Source organism: Gastrolobium bilobum, unplaced genomic scaffold (genome assembly GCF_033153095.1).
Source record: "Gastrolobium bilobum isolate Gb01-03AN ecotype WA unplaced genomic scaffold, APGP_CSIRO_Gbil_v1 utg3268, whole genome shotgun sequence".
NCBI lineage: Eukaryota > Viridiplantae > Streptophyta > Magnoliopsida > Fabales > Fabaceae > Gastrolobium > Gastrolobium bilobum.
Window position 1 is genome coordinate 374819 of NW_026899992.1, and position 17430 is coordinate 392248.

At 35.3% G+C, this 17430-nt stretch overlaps 3 protein-coding genes across 6 annotated transcripts; all 3 read right to left on the reverse strand.

Annotated features, from left to right (window-relative positions):
- Positions 1–1305: 1305 nt before the first annotated feature.
- LOC133294755 (dof zinc finger protein DOF1.4-like) lies at positions 1306–2953 on the reverse strand. The gene has a single exon (XM_061493504.1). The coding sequence runs from the start codon at positions 2528–2530 to the stop codon at positions 1619–1621; it is 912 nt and encodes a 303-aa protein (XP_061349488.1). The 5' UTR covers positions 2531–2953; the 3' UTR covers positions 1306–1618.
- Positions 2954–10014: 7061 nt separating this feature from the next.
- Positions 10015–12715, reverse strand: LOC133294774 (uncharacterized). 3 transcript variants are annotated; one of them, XM_061493526.1, is made up of 7 exons: positions 12637–12715; positions 12337–12365; positions 11361–11462; positions 10952–11039; positions 10536–10620; positions 10341–10389; positions 10015–10254 (listed from the first exon to the last, which is right to left on the reverse strand). In XM_061493526.1, the coding sequence occupies exons 3-7, from the start codon at positions 11400–11402 to the stop codon at positions 10195–10197; spliced, it is 324 nt and encodes a 107-aa protein (XP_061349510.1). In that variant the 5' UTR covers positions 11403–11462; positions 12337–12365; positions 12637–12715; the 3' UTR covers positions 10015–10194. The 3 variants fall into 3 exon arrangements, 2 of the variants coding, with proteins under 2 accessions (XP_061349510.1, XP_061349509.1); XM_061493525.1 differs by lacking the exon at positions 12637–12715 and having other exon boundaries at positions 11361–11479; XR_009749247.1 differs by lacking the exon at positions 12637–12715 and having other exon boundaries at positions 10478–10620; positions 10924–11039; positions 11361–12548.
- A 942-nt stretch (positions 12716–13657) lies between these two features.
- Positions 13658–17061, reverse strand: LOC133294764 (pentatricopeptide repeat-containing protein At5g14770, mitochondrial-like). Of its 2 annotated transcripts, XM_061493516.1 has the most exons (3): positions 16307–17061; positions 16006–16108; positions 13658–15936 (listed from the first exon to the last, which is right to left on the reverse strand). In XM_061493516.1, the coding sequence occupies exons 1-3, from the start codon at positions 16919–16921 to the stop codon at positions 13793–13795; spliced, it is 2862 nt and encodes a 953-aa protein (XP_061349500.1). In that variant the 5' UTR covers positions 16922–17061; the 3' UTR covers positions 13658–13792. The 2 variants fall into 2 exon arrangements, with proteins under 2 accessions (XP_061349500.1, XP_061349499.1); XM_061493515.1 differs by having other exon boundaries at positions 13658–17061.
- Between the last annotated feature and the right edge of the window lie 369 nt (positions 17062–17430).

Genomic DNA, 17430 nt, shown 5'->3' on the forward strand with positions numbered 1-17430 from the left:
TTATCCCACTCTACAACTTTAGTTAAGAAAAGGATATTTGTCCACATTATATGAGATATGTATAAAATCCAGACTATAAAAAAAAAAAATATTGCAATGGACCTAAGATTGTTATTCAATAATTTGAACAGTGTTATTGTACAATTCTATCCAGGCTTATTTTTTAATGCAAATTTACATACAACTTAATGGGTATACGTATTTTTTTTTTTCAATATGTAATTATGAATAAATCTTTAGTACATTAGATGCGGCGAATTTAGTGTATTTGTTTATTCATTTTATGATATATGGACAAAAAGATATCATATTATTTGTCTTTTTTAGATGATGTGATATTTTTTATTCATTTATCATAAAATAATTAGGCAAATGTAATAAATCTTCTATGTATCTAATGCATTATTAAAGATTTATTTCACCCCTGCCAATGTAAGTAACAATGTAGGTACTAATTTACCAAAAAAAAAAAAAAAAACAATGTAGGTACTATATAACACCCTAGGAGATAGACTGGCTGTTGTGCTGTCTTTTACTGGCCCTACTAGCAAGGTGACTCAAGATTTTCTAAGTCATATTTAATACTATATGGGAAAAGAATGCGTATTTCATCAGAATGATTGTGGCAGCTGGTTAAGGGAGGCTAGAGTCCTCACATGCATAAAGTACAAAGCTGCTAGTGTTTACCAATTACTCAGATTATTCAAATGTAAGAATCATATACAGTAATTGAATGTTTTCAATTTAATGCTCGTGATTCAACAAGTTAGATCTAAATTTGATCCAATTACATTTTAAAACTCTCAGAATATCCTCTATGTGAGACTTGATGTATAAAAGGGGTCTACCATTGGTCCATAGCAGTTCAATAATAGAAGAAACGACAAACAGAAACAACCCTTGAAAATATAGTGGCCCAAGACACCGTACACTATTCTATTAAATTGGAATGAAGAATGAAAACACCATGTGATCTAAAAAGCTCACAGAGAAATGATCCAGAGGCATATAATAGGAATAGAATATCAATAAAAAACTGAACAACCAAAATTCTTTTCAGTCCCAGGATAAAAGAATGATTCTCAAGAAGTGGTGGTGGTGATGAATCATGAGCAATAAAATCCATGTGATAATATCATTCCAACATATGTACATATCCACAAGAATCTTCCATCACATTATTCTGTCAGTTCAGCAGTGCTGGATCAGACCCCATACCTATAATCATCCCCATCACAAAGCACTCAGAAAACTTAAAAAAAAAAAAAAAAAAAAAATCTTATGTTGATGAATATTTCTAGACTAGTTGCATACATTAATATACCATTTTATTATAGATTAGAGGAAATGATCGAAAGATGAACAAAGAGGCAAACAGAGTGGGTTACAACTAATTGGGACCCCTTGCTTGAAGCTGAAGCTGAAGCTGAAACTAAAACATGACAGCTCCAATCACTACTCTTTGTAAGAATTACAGGTGCAAGAAAGACAGGCATAGAATATGCCACGTCTGGAAACAACAACACTTACTAATCTGTATGAAACATAAAACACCCCAATTAAATTAAATAACTAATCTTTAGACACTATCACATGTTGCTTTTTTGTTTTTTCCGTCTCATGGTTTGATATCAGAATCATCCCAGGGATCTTTCAGATCAGTTGAGACCAAAGAATCAATGTCCTCCCAATTCCAATAGTTTGAAGTTTCCATGCCAGCACTTGTTGCTGCTGGTATCTCCCATGGCTGTGTGTTACTCCCACTTGTGCTGGGCATTATGCTGTTGATGGTTGGTTCCTCCATTGTTTTAAACTCCTCCCCATAGTTATAAACATTGGAGGATCGCAGAGAAGTTGATACTGCACAAGGGTTTGTGTCAAAAGAGCTTGAGGTTGAGAAGGGAAAGAGTAGGCTTTGGTTTTGAGGAAGAGGCAAAGTTGAACTCAGAAAGATGCTATTACCAATACCAAAATCTTTGCTTTCTAAGTCTCCAGTATTCATCAGATTCTGTTGTAGCAGCAAAGATGGTGGACGAATCAAAGCTTGAACTTGATAGAAAGAGGAAGGCATGCTTTTCTGATTACTCACTGCAAGAGGAGTTTGATTCATTGTCATGTGGCTACTTGACCCACCACCCATGTTGCCAATTGAGGTGGAGACAGTGGTGGTGCAAGTAGAGGAGGTGGTGGCTTTGTTGGTGGAGGAAGATGTTGGGGTGGTTGATTTTTTTACCCTCTTATTCTTCCTGCCACCACCAACGGGAACATTGCGTAAAGTTCCACCTTTAGTCCAGTGCCTCTTGCAAGCTCTGCAGAAATGGCGAGGCTGAGACTTGTTGTAGTTGTTGTAGTAACAAAATTTGGTGTTTGTAGAGTCACATCTTGGGCAGTTCAAAGACTCTGATTGCTGAGTTTGTTGCTGTTGTTTCCTCATCAGATGAGGCTTTGGTAGCTCCAAGTTTTGAGCTTCCAATAAGGTTTGTTTCCAATCAAGTCCACTACTTGAAACCTGCTTAGAACTCAAACCCATATCTTAAATTCACCCTTTCAAAGCACTAATAACCAGAAAAGCAATAAGATCAAACCGTGAAGGAAAAAAAAAAAAAAAAAAAAGCAGAAAATTTTAGCCCTTTGATCGAGATGCTAGAAGAGAAATCAGTCTGAAGGATAACAAGAGGATCAGATTGCTGCTTATAGCACAAAGCATGTGCAAGTTTAAGGAAATTGGTGACTTGGAGTGGTTTAATGGAAGGAAATGCCTTTGGTGCTGTTGAGAAGTAGTGAGCATGTCTTTTATCTGATGTCTATATCTAATGCCTATTTATGATCTTATCTATCTGTAAAAGGACCAATAATTATAAACAACAAGATCAGCGGAAATTACTTGAAGTTGTGTGTGTTGAAGGGTTGGATTACTGTTTGTGGGGATGGTGTAGTGGATGGGGCAGTCCTATAAAAATTTAATGCAGACCTTGGTAAACAACCTAGGAGTTCAGTTTTCTTGTTTCTCACACACAAGTATTATAGAAAGGGATAAAGGGAGAAAAACTTAACCCCTAAGGTGAAGATGGGTGGTTGACACGTGGAAGGTTTTATGCCGCTGATAGTGCTCTCTATGTGTTTTGGTTGTTAAAATGAAACGTAGATGTGCATGATGTAATGGTATGCTATATATATATAATAATTTAATTCTATAGACTTGGCCACCAATCCAATACAAAGTTGGCAAGAAATAAAAGAAGACAAGTACACTAAGGTCCATGGGCTATATAAATGGGTTATTCATTAGGGGAAAGGGGGTGGCTATAATAGTGGGACCAAAGATTCTTAGCAAGGTTAAAAACAGTTGGCAGAAGCATGGTAACATGGTTTCTAGTGGGACACAATAGAAAGACTAGAGGTGGTGGTGATTTATGGTCCTAACTCCTATGTAGCAAGTTGGGGATATCTATGTGTTGCATGCACGTGTCAAGTTTCTTGTCTATGCATATAAGGGTAGGTGTTGATTTATGTACTCATAATATGTTAGCTAGAGCGCAAAAACTAAAAAGGAGACTTGTGGGGGTTGTGGACCTCATATAATTTGTTTGTTAATTACATAACATAGCTCAATGCAGCATATTGCAACTTGTTTGGATCTTAAAGAGTGTAATTGAAGGTTGTAGCAATTATTTGGACGAGAAAAGGACAACTACCAGAGCAGAATTTGATGGTCAGAGACATCACAATTTTCATAACCACTCAGTCAAATAATTTGAACCTTGAAAGCCTTGAAAACAGGGGGATTCTTGTGGAAATATTCTTACATTGTTTTTGGGAAAAAATGTTTATCCTTTTAAATGACACAACTTATATCCTTTCACTCTCACAAAGAGGTGGGACCACATTTTTATTTTTTTTGTCAACTCTCTCTCCTCCTTTATCTATCTCTTTCTCTCTCTTAAAATGACATAGCTTTACATTCTTTAAAATGACACACACTTTACCCTTGTTTTTGATAGACCTTTAAACTCTTTATTTTACATTAAATATTGTTTTATTAAAAACCTCTAATTTACTACTTACTGAAAGGGCCTGCATCAGGAAAAATTGAATATAATTCAGAAAATTAATAAGCAAACACTTTAAAATTTCGTTCATTGAAATGTCCATTAAACATAAAAAGTGAACAAAGATACATATCTGGTGTTAAGTATTGTGTAAACAATGGAATCAATATAAGCATTTCAAATGCTAGATGTTGTCAAATTTGAACGTCTGAACACAAATTCAGGTACAATGGATCGATAGCAGCCGGAAGTTTGGTCAAAGAATAACCAGGAAGTGTTACATAGACGCATTTGATTTTCACAATATGACAGGAAAGTTTACAATAATGTGAATTTCAAGTTACTCTATGAAAAAAAATTAAATAAATGTCACGACAATTTTGCGATAAATATAAATGCGGTGTTTTTTTTTTCCTTAGTTAATTTAGCTTCATATATACCTCTTTGTGCAGATTGATGTAATGAAATACATTCATTTCTTCCCTTTTCATAGATAAAACACATTCATAGAAATGGATAAGTGTTTGAGATACATTCTCTCTTTAATTAAATTCGTCAATTGATCCTATTCATCTACCTGCATTCTTTTTTATAAGCTTTTACTTTCTTTCTTTTTTTGATACATAAGCTTTTACTTTGAAATCACTTAAGAAAACTATGGCATGTTAAGAAATGGCTTAAAAATTAAACATAATTATAAACATGAATTGAATAGTAATGAATGAATTGAAGAGAAATAATCACGCCATAATTTCTCCAACTTGGCCGCCACAGGTTTAAGATTTGAGGACCACAAAAGGCAGAGGCACATGCACATATATAATTAAGCCACGATTAGGGTGTGAAATCACAATTAAAAAGAATTGATTAAACTTGACCATTTTGAAAGGTTGAACTGAACACTGGAGAGAATGTGCATGGAAAATCAATGTTGGTCGGTTGGTTAGGTAAAGGGAATGTGGTGGTCGATAGCATCAAATTGAAGAGGACAAAACAAAGAATGTTTGTTGTACAGATTTGAAAATGACAAGGTGAGTTAATTTAATACAAGTTGAACTCTTGAGTAAGGGAAGAGTCTATTATGTCCAACTAAGATGCCACTTATGTCCATCAAACTACTTTACATTAATAACTCACGCTCACTGATTAGTCCTTTAAAAATTTGATTAAGGATCTATAAAACAGATTCGCGTGGCCATGCTTTGGTGACTCTTGCCGTTGCTGGTGGAGCCAAGCAACCACATGATTTTAGTTTCATACTTAAACATTATTGTTAAAGAGAAATGTTATAGTTACAACTTATTTTTGTTTATAATTTCTTACAACCATATCTTAATCGTTGATTTCCGTCAATTAATGATTATTATTTATTACGAATTAATAATTTGATTTGAGAAAATAATAACCGTTGATTTGCAGAAATCAATGATTAAAATATGGTTGTAAGAGGTTGTAAACGAAAATAAGTTGTAAGTATAATTATCCTTATTGTTAAATATAGACCTATTAATTTAATTTTAAACTAGTTTAAGTATTTTGAATTTAAATGATCCCTTACATGATATTTTTTTGACCCATTTAATGCGAAAAGTGAATTATTTTCCCTCATTGATTCAAAAATCAAATACTTTCCCAACATTATATAGTGAGACGCACATAAGGTGTACGCATTTAAGTCGTGCATAGAGTGATATGTGACTTGTGCAAAAGTCAATATGCATCTGTCACATATTGTGCATTGTAAGTCGCGCACCACCCCCCATGCATGACAAGCAGCACACAACATGTGACAATTTGCATAAGTCGTACATTACCCCATGTGCGACTTAAACACATACTACCCACCCCATGTGCGACTTAAATACATACTACCTTCATACGTCTCTCGCTGCATTATTTTAGCAAAATATTTCACTTTTGAATCAATGGGAAAAATATTCCCCTTTTGACATTATTATGGTCAAAAAGCCGATAGTGGTCGCAAATCAATTGTTTGTTTTTCTTAATTTCCTCTTTAATTAAAAAAAAAAAAAAAACAATTGTTTGTTAGTTAATTGCCATTGCTTCGGTAAGAAGGAATAATTTGCTTACAATCACGAGTACACGTGTAGCAGCATCAAGGGCGGTGATTGGGCTACCTGATGGACCACTTTGGCAATTGATGCTTCCAGGTTGGAACATAGATTTCGATTTATGTTTTTGGTTTTGTTTATCTTGTTGCCTATGTCCTGTGTGACTATATTTGACATTCTCTACTACTTTTCTTTTGTGATGACTTGATGAGCATGTTGCTTAATGCTTAGGTAGTTTCTCAGCTATACCCATTTATTTTTTGTTTAAGGAGAACTTGTTGTGATGAACTACTTTTAAGGGAAGCATTCAACAGTTCCTGCTTCCTAGGTTTGTTGACACGTGAAAATGTTATGTTATTCCATGACTATTTTATTTTTTAAAATTTAATTGGAAGATCATATATTCTGTATAGTAGTGTTGTTTCTTGGTAAAGTGGAATATGGAAACAAAGTTATTCCCCCGGTGGACAAGCAAATGTGACTTTTATTCTAACGTGTGTTCCATGCTATGTGTTGTATATTATATTTCTTCTAGATATTTGTAACATGGAAAATGAAAGTGATATAGTGACTAGTATAACACAACGGACAAAAGGGTGAAAGTTACGTTAATGGTCGTATCGAGTATGAGAATCTGTCCTTGATGACATGCAAGAACAAAACTGATATCTTTTTATGTATAATTTAATTTTACTAAATAAGTCTAAAAGAAATTTCTAGTGTTTTCAATTTTTTATTTCATATTGTGATTCCAATATTCTTAATGAAATATATTATTTAATGGATTTGTCCATTCTTAAATATTGAAATACAATGACATGATATCTTCTTTGCTTTCGCGTGAATAAAAGTTTATGAAAAAGGAAAATCGTTCCATTTTTAAAGTAATAAAATATCATAAATCTTAGCAAATGCACACTCTAAATAATGACATGTTGACATAAAACAGCATTTAGGCGTCAAAAAAATTGTCATCTATACACGTCGGTTGCCATATGCGTCAATTCAAATCGATATCACATCATAAAATGTGCCATTACTACCACATTTAGGTTAAACAGCGATCTCAAATCATATAGAAAATAATAAAACAATTTATAAGCTAAATTATTTTGTTATAAAATTAAAATGATAGGAAGTTATTTAGTCCTTACTAATAAAGTAGGGTTATATTTCAAGGATTTAATTTTTACCCAGTGACAATTAAAAAAATTATATTATTTTATCATGGAAATCGTTACAAAAAATATAACTATCACAATTACTATTTTAAAATTTCAGATTTTGTTTAATAATATACTAATACATTATTGAATTACATTATTAAAAACTTAATAATGGCTTTATTAAATTTAAACTCATATTTCCATCGCACAAGATACTTTTCATGATGTGATATCACGTGTGATAGGCTTTGTAAAGAACTTTGGGATACACCACCCCAAAAGCTAGCTCAAAAAGCTCAAAGGGTGGGAGTGTCCAAGACCTTATAAACTCCACATTAGTTGCACATACAACCAATGTGGGACTATATATCTCAACACGGCCCCTCACACGAGAGCCCATTGGGCTTGAAGAGTGGAAGATGCAACAGGTCCAGCCTACCTATGCTAAGAAAGTCCACAAGAGAAAGTGGGGGGCGGCGATGCTCTGATACCATGTAAAGAACCTTGAGGTCACCACCCCAAAAGCTAACTCAAAGGGTGGGAGTGTCCAAAACCTTATAAACTCCACATTAGTTGCACATACAACCAATGTGAGACTATATATCTCAACAATATTAGTGTATTACGTTGAGTGTGCACCAATAATGTTTTGAATAAATCTCAAGTCAATTATTAGATCTATTTAACATAACAGAGAGAATACTTCGTTTATAAGTATATTTTTTTTAACAGAAAGAACACCTTACTTTTGTAAAATTATATTATTCATAAATTTATAAGAAGGCTTACATATCAATATATATGTGATCTCGAGTCTAATTCCCTAAAGTCTTTGTTAAAATAGCTGACTCGGAAGGACGCTCAACCTAATTGTACATCACTAAGATGCAGGCCTCCATAAGGAGGGGATGCATGAGAATTATGCCACACCAGCATGATAACGATCGAGCTTACTAAAAGGTACCTGCAGTGGCTGAATCTTCCATTTGACACGTACGTACCAAACATGGTGGGGAAAAGCTATCAAATATGTGGGTCTATATCTAGAAAATTAGTACACCAAGCCATGACGAGTGGCTTCCCATTGTTTGACCTTTTAGATTGAACATTTTGTTGCCAAGTGAAAAGGAGTAGTCATTTGCCAAATGAGCACAAATGTAACTACATGTGACATGCATCCATTTGCATTCTCAAAAGCCATAACCAATGAGAACCCTCGATTTGAAATTTTGATAGGTATTGGCGGTGGTGGCGGTGGGACAAGAATATGATAGCACATATATGAAGTTCTACTGGCTGGGAACTGAGTAAGGAAGAAGTAATAGAGATATGACTGAGAGTGGTGGAGCCAAGCTCTGTTGCCAGAAGAATAATGGCATGCATAAGCCACTAACTGGATTGGACAGCCTCTAATAATTTCTTCCATGCGTCAACAGGTGTAACAAATATCATTTGCCGACACTCAAATAGTGATGAGTCTCGAGCTAAAATAACAGAATGCTTCTGCTGTTTGATCGCATCCTGTTTTCATAGTCTTAAGTGGGAATGATTCTGCATGGCCAAATGATTACTTTATTTGAATGAATACAATTCTTGTAAACTAGAATAACTGTACAGATAGATCCAACTTGCTTCTATCCCTATATGCGGTGTAAAAAATAGTCTGCCCATATATATATATATATGAAAAATCATTTTCTCATGCTATATGAAAAGAATTATCTCATATAGCAGAGACAATATTACAAGCGGAACTCACAAACAAGAGGAGAGAAAAAAAAACAGAGGTGGGACCCACCTCTGTTTTTTGTGTGTAGCAACTTGGCTTCTTTCATGTGAAATAAGAGAAATATAACCCTGTATATGTATATATATATATATATACATGAAAAAATATTTCTCTGGTCACAAGAGATAAAGAGTTATCTCCTGTTGCCCTAAAACGACGTCGTTTTCAGGTTTAGGATTAAAAATAAAGGGCATTTTAAAAATTTTACATTATATATATATATATGGATTTTATTAGTATCATGTTACATAACCCAATAAAACTTTCCTACACACACAATTAAGAGGTGGGATCCACATATTTTTTTTTCTCTTACATCATTTCACTTTCTCTCTCTTCTTTATTGTGAGGGTAGGAAAATTTTCTTATATCCTACAACATTATACTCATAAAACCCTATATATATATATATATATATATATATATATATATATATATATATATATATATATATATGAGTTTAGTGTTTCTCATGTTATAGGAAATAATTTTATTTCCTATACACATATAAAAATGTGTAGGATCCATATAGACCCATGTAAAGAGAAGAGAAAAAAAAAAACATGAACCCATACACTTTTATGTTGTATAAGAAATAAAAATTATGTCTTACAACATGAGACAATAAATTATATATATATTGATTTTTAATTAGAACCAGAACCATAAGATGTGATCTTAACTTTCAGTTTTAGAAAAATGGAAACAACAAAGGATCCCAAACTACAAGGCAGAATACTTCCACGACCCTGTTGGCACCAACAAACATCCATATCATACTAGGAATTATCACGCCTCTAATCATGTGGGTAATCTAAGTATCTGCCTCATGAACGGGTTTCGAAAACCAACAATCTTAATAATAATAATTCATTGTAGTGAATTTACAATTACAGCATCTGCCTCGTTCTGTATAAGGTATTCATTGTATAGCTGTATTACATTAGTAGATTCCTGTCTAAAAAAATGAAAGCTACTTGCAGACAATAACGTGAAAAAGATGCGATAAACACAGCTAACAACCAATTATCCGCTCCTCGTGGAAAATGACAATTGGATGAATAGATAAGTGCAGGGTCTCCCATTTACCTGAAAAAGAAAGAGACAAGGATCCAACCTTAAAACTTCTTGGACTTGCCCTCCTTTTCTTGCATCTTTCTCTTCCTCTTCTTCTGGTTCTTAAATACAAAAATAAAGACCTAAGTTAACAAAATGAAAAGGTTAATATTCATGTATATTTATATGTAGATTGAATGCAACACACCTCTGCAACCATGTCACTGAAATTCTCTTCCTCCCTTGCTTCTTCATACCTGGAATAGTTCCAGCAGAGGTAAGAAATCAGACCCATGATGTTAACATCACTATCAGGCAACAGAAGTTTGAAAAGAATAGACATACAACAATCTGATCAAAGAGAAGCTAAAGTTGATGGAAGAGCAGCAATAGAAAGACAAACTTGATAAAGCTGCCTTTCAGGTTCCTTCTGCGGCTGCTTACAAAGGTCAATAATAACATTAAGTATCTCCATTCCGGTGGGAGTGCTGTGGAGGAAAATGCAAAGGAAAAGAGGAAAGTAATGAGTTCACAAACACAGGTGATTAAGTACAATAAACCCCATCCCCAACCAATCTAAACACACCCACCGCAGCCACATACCCATATGTATATATTACAAAAATAGAGAATTATAAACATGGACCAGTTTAGCAAGAAATTTACACTCAAGGATCTTTGAAAGCTCGTGGTTAGTTATTTTAATTATTAACCACTCCTGAACTAAATTAGCCACGTGATTGTAACATAACACCAACAACAAAAGAAACTAAACGGTAACATAACAACACCTTGACAGACTATCAAAAGACTGAATACCAGCTTCAAATTCCTCCTCCTCCATTTCTTCTTCCTCGTCCTCCTCCTCCAAGTCACCCCAGTGTATGGTCTTATCAACTGGCTCTTCCTACATTGTGAGAACATTTTAAGTAAACTACAACCAGGAATAGCACAATCAAAAGAACCACATTTGAGTTGATACCAGCTCCTAACTTCGTAAAATTAGTTTGTTTTTTTTTTTTTTTCTAGTCCAGTATATTTTGCACTCAATCCAATCTACCTCAAGACTGTCTTCTAGGAATGAAAAGATGAGAAAGGGAAGAAATGATAGTAAGCAATGTATTTGTTGAAATTTTTCTTGTTTTCATCTCTATCATGTTTGCATGGGCTTAAACACAAACAAAAAGAGAACATAACACAACATACACCCACAAGACACTTATATTACCTGCATATTATTAAGCCATGGTGGAGGAGAACCCTCAGGCATGGCAAGAGCTTCTCTTAATTCATGTCATAACATGCCAGGTTTCATCTCCCTCAACTTTACCTGCACAGTGGTGGAACCTATGCGTATATGGATTATTTAACAACACCTGTTCAGCTCAGTAACAAACAAATAAACAGAGGACAGCAACGTTTCCATAATGACAGCAATAACATTTCATTGATTCAAGTTAATTAACTACAAATGGAAGAAATTTCCCTAATTACTGATTCCTAAGAATTGACTCCACCTATCACACTGTGACAGGGAAAATACAGACTCAATCAAACAATAAGAACAGCAAATAACAGAGAAAATGACAGACAATGCAAAAAAGATAAATCAAAAGACCTCAACTCACTCTCCAAGACCAACATACCTAGGCTCCAAAGAGATCCCAAGAAATCCTTTCCCAAATCCCCACTCACCAAATGCTCAATTCATGCTTACCTCCTACACACGCACTCTCCTTCTATTCCCTCCTCTCAGAATATTCTAGAAACTTTCCTAACAAACTAACTAACCTCTCGTCCCTTTCAGCCCATAGGCCCATCACACAGCAAACAACATAACAATGTCATTATATAAAATAAGAACCAAGTTATGACTTGCATAGGCGCCAAGTATCTTGACACTTAACCAGATCAATGGACACGTCTCATCAAAAGGAGTTCAAATAATGCAATCTTTAGACCAACCATTTTAAAGAAAAATAACTTTCGTTTATGATTAAGCTAAAGAGAAATACATGAACTTTCCAGTTTCCACTACTCAAGAAGGAGATAAGATAGAGGGAAGCTAGCTATTGGGTTTTATAAAATCCATTCTTCAAACCAGATATCAAATAAAAGAAACATCTTGAGTGAAGGCAGCTGTAACAAATTAGAATGGGTGACTCCAAATGGAATATTCATTGAGTGAAGACAGCTGTACTTACATATAATTCGACATACAATATATCTGCATCTACAAAAAAAGAAGAGAAAGTATGTGAAAGAGATTAGAGACTACTGATTTTTAATTAAAATAGCATCCCCCTAAATTAAACCACTACCCATTAAATTCCGACTAGCACGAATATGGATGCAGATAATCCTTGTACGTAGTCTTATCCTGACATATTTGCAAAGAGATTGTTTCACTTATTTAAACCTGTGACTTTTGAATTACAAAGGAACAACTTCACCGGTGCTTGAGAAAAACTCAAATAAGAGTAGAGATCAGCAGGAAGACTTACTAAAATGGCAATACGTCCTGTAGTGCCAAAAGCAGGTTGGCCAATGTCAGGGTATGTCTCAAGGCCAGGTTCATTGTCCAAGCAAGAACGCAAGAGCATCCCAGTAAAAAAGGAAATAACTGCAAAAATGAACAAGATAGAAAGCCCAAGCCATCCACCTTGTTTGGCAGCATAAGGTGTAGAAAGGATTCCTACACCACAAAGTACATTTATTCCTGCAAAATCCAAAATAAGAATACGACATACACGGTAAGCTGATTTTGAGTGCATGTTTTATGGTTTTATGCATTGCATAGGTGTCACATCAAGCTGTCATTACATAAATATACATGTCTCCTATCAACATATCTTAAGTTTCATGAGAGTGTATAGCAAGCCAAGGTTCAACTACTTACCATTTAGAACAGGTTGTCCAAAAGAGCAGTGCCTAGAAGGAATTTCATGAGAAACCTTGGAATCCTTCTTAAGCAAAGAAGACTTCCTAGAAGAAAGATGAGGAAGCAAGGCATGAGAGCTACGTCTCTGTTGCTCTTCTTCTGGTGGTTGAATCAGAGGTTTTGTTTCTGAAGGAAGTGTTTCAGGAGTGTGCCTCCTTGTCAGAGATGATGAAAAAAACTACTTAATCTTGTCAATGAGAATGGTCAATATAGCCCAATGACTGTCCGAGAATGCTGGAACAATCTTAGAATGAACTTTTATCACTTCACCATTGTCAATAACTTGATCATATTTAGTAGACTGCTTCAATATACCCTTGTCATCTTGGTAACAGTTGACTCCTGCCCTCACACCAAAAATTCATTGTCAATGTGCACCTTAATTTTCCCACAAGAGCCAATTTGATCCTTGAATGATCATAATGGATTTGTTACTATACGTGCTTCATCCAAGATTACTGTTCCCAGACAAATAAAGTTTAACATCACAAGACAATAATTGTTAAGTTATGATGCAAATAAAGATGTGGATTGTGGATGTTCAAGCTATTCCTAATTGCTTAGAATGCCATGATCAACGCCAAATAAAAAGGATATGGGCAGTCTCCCAGTTTCATGATCCCGCTTAAGACCTTATAGGGCATTTAAGACCAACTTATTTAGGGTTGATGGTTGCTACAGTCTAACATCATCTCATTGTCCGTCCAATAGACCATCTGTCATGCATTCTTCTTTTGTGTAAATACCTTTAACAACCTTTTAGCATCAGCCTTTTTTCCTGGTATAGAAAAATTTGAACTGATATATAAGAGAGTGCTCTCAGATGGCACATGTCCTTTTTCACACATTTCTTTCAGCAATTTTTTTGCCTCAGCCCGATATGACAGTTTAAGAGCCCTATCCATCTCTGGCTGATAGGATAGTTTGCACAATCCACAGATCAGAATGTCATATGTTGAAGAATTAGGAATTCTTCCTCTTGTCAGCATCTCATTCAAAAGTTCTCTAGCTTGACGCATCTTTCCTGCTTTTGCATAATCACTAATAAGCACATTATAGGTTCCTGTAGTGGGAACAAAACCTTTGGTTATCATTTCACAATAAAGTTTTATAGAATCCTGTTTATTTCCAACTCTACCATGGCCAGAAATCAAAATATTATAGGTAGCGGCATTTGGGACAATTCCCCTTTCCTGCATATCGCTAACTAATTTGTCCGCCTCTCCCATCAAACCAGCAGTTGAAAGGCCTCCTAAAAGGGTGTTGTAAGTCGTAATATTTGGAGAGATTCCATCAACCAACATCTGCGAATAAGTATTAAACGCCTTCTCCACATGACTGCCTGTACAGTAACCACGAATAAGGGCATTATAAGTAACAATATCAGCTGAAATTCCTCTTGTCGCCATTTCATTGAGCACCACATTTGCTTTTCTAGTCATCCCTAACCTGCATAATATAGTAATTAGAGTGTTATATACAGTCTGGTCAAGTTTGAGGCCCATAGCCACAAGCTTCTTGTGGATTTGTGAAATTGCATCTGCTTTTCTACTCCTTGAAGATGCTTTAAGCAGAAACTTGTGAGTAACTGGCATAGGTACAAACCCCATAACCAACATTTCATTCAAAATATCCATTGCTTTTTCAATTGCACCAGTTTTACAAAGCCCACCAATCAGAATGTTATAAGTGACCACATTTGGCATTATCCCGTGGCTCTTCATCTCCTTCAAGAGATCCAAAGCATTCTCTGTGTTACCTTTTATGCAGTATGTGTTAATTAGAGTGTTATATGTAACACAATCAGGAGCCAAACCCAACTCTATCATTCTTGAAAACACAGATTGTGGTTCATATTTCCCCAGCCTCAAAAGCCCCTTAATCAAAGCATTGTAAGCTACAACATCAAACCGAGTGTTTTTTGCTGTCATTTCCTGGACTATGGAAAGAGCAGCTGACTCGTTTCCTTCTTTAAAGTAGCCATCTATTAGAGAAGAGTAGTTAACAATATCTGGGCTAATACCCCTAGAGTGCATATCTTTAATTAATGACTGAGCTTCCTCCATCCTTCCAACTCTTTTCAAGTTGTTTAACAAGACATCAAATATGATATTGTTTTCCTCCAATCCCCGTGATTCCATTTCCTTATAGAAACCAGCAGCAGCTTCTTGATCACCAGCCCTAAAATAGCCATCTATCAAAATTGCATAAACAAAAGTATTTGGCATAATATTCCTTTGGACCATCTTCCTTAACACATCAACTGCTTTACTAAGCATTCCTCTTTTAGCATATCCATTTACAATAGAAGAAAAAGTAATAACATTTGGAAGAATATGTTCCTTCTCCAATTTTTGCAATACTGACTCTGCGAGTTCCATGTCTCCTAGCTTGCAATACCCATCAAGCAATGCTGTATACGTGACACAGTTTGGGACAAGATTGAACTTCAAAATGCTTTGGAACATTTCCTCAGCTTCTTTAGATTTCCCAACCTTGAAAAGTCCATCCATCATAGTTGTGCACATAATTAGATCAAAAGAAATGCCCCGAACAACCATTTGGCTTTGAAGATTAAAAGCTTCTATTACCCTCCCTGATTTAAAGAAAGAATTAATAATTGTAGAGTATGAGACATGATTAGGATCTAAACCCATTTCATACATCTCTCTCAGCAACACCACCGCTTCAATTAATTTACCATGTCTGCAAAGTCCATAAAGAATAGAACTACAAGTAACCACATCAGGCATGATTCCATTCATAATCATTTGCTCATACAGAAAAAGGGATTCTTCAATTCTATTATGCCTACAGTATGCAGTAATCAATGTAGTGTATGTGACAACCGTTGGCCGCAAATCTCTTATCTCATCCTGAATATCAACAACATAATTTTTTAACTGACCAGATTCTTCATCCCTCCGAAAGCCCAAAATCTCATTGATAAGAGACTCAGCCCTTACAAGATCATCCATTTTACAAAAAGCATTGAGCAAAGTATTATAAGTAACAATATCAGGATTGACACCATTCTTCCAACTGTTCTCCATCAAATCCAGTGCATGACTCATCAACCCAGCTTCACAGTACCCATCAATCAAGGTGTTTAGACCTATAACATCTTGTGGAATCCCCCCATCAACCAGGTTGTACATGACCCACTCTGCATATTGAACCAATCCAATTCGGCAATACCCCTTAACTAGTACATTGCAAGTGATTGAATCAACACATACACCCTTTTTAACCATTTCAGACAACAATCCAAAACCCTTATCAGTCAATCCCTGCTCACAGAATCCCCAAATGACAGTATTATAGGTAACAGTATCAATATCAATATCATTATTTTTCCTGAGATACCCTAAAGCCAAATCCAAGTCCCCCATTTTGCATAACGAATGAACCAATATGTTAACAGTGAAAACATCAGGCACGACCCCACAAAAGACCAGCTCGGAATACAACACTTTTACCTGAGAAACCAAACCAAAGGCATTGAATTCAAACAAAAGCTTATTCCACAAAGGCAAAGAGGGAACAAGACCAAGACCACGCATGGAAAAGAAAGCATCAGAGGCTAAGCAGAACCTGCCACATGCCAAGTAGAGGCGAATGAGGGTGCAAAAGAATGAAGCATAGAGATGGGTCTTAGTGGGTGGGATAAAAATCGAATATTTATGGAACATGGAGGAATAGGAGAATCTTCTGATGGTTTGAGGGAAAGTGAGAATCAAAGGGTAGTAGTAGTTGTTGTTAGAATGATGAAGAGGGTGGGAGATTCTTGTGGATGAGGAAAAGAAAGAAAGGGTCATGGTTTGAAGGCTCTTGAGATACCTCATCATAACACAACCCAACACAAGCAACTTCAAACATCCATTGACAATGCTGTCTCAATTCAAGTTCAGCTACAACAAATTCAACTTCAAACTTAGATTGTGGCAATGCACTGAACGCATAACTCTGGGACTGCTTGATTGGGTTGGAGCTATGTTGGAACAGAGGCTTCAGGTGTGTCTGGTTGGAAGGGCACTCTCTATTGGCGCAGCATCTGATCGGTGTTGGTTGGCCTAGGGCCTGTGTACCTTGGATCGTTCTTTTTTCTTCCTTGTTTTTGCTTTACAATTCCTGTTGTCTCCCAAAAAAACACATAAAAAAGTACTCTAATTTTTTTTTTTGATGCATTGATAATAATAAGTGCTCTTTTTTTTAAGTTATTTAAAGGTTTCAGTTACAGGAGACAAAATTATTTTCCACGTATACATAAAGATAAAGATGTATGAGATTTATTTATTTTTATTTTTTTCTATTCATATGGTTTCACACGAGTCTCACGTACTTTTATAGATTTATT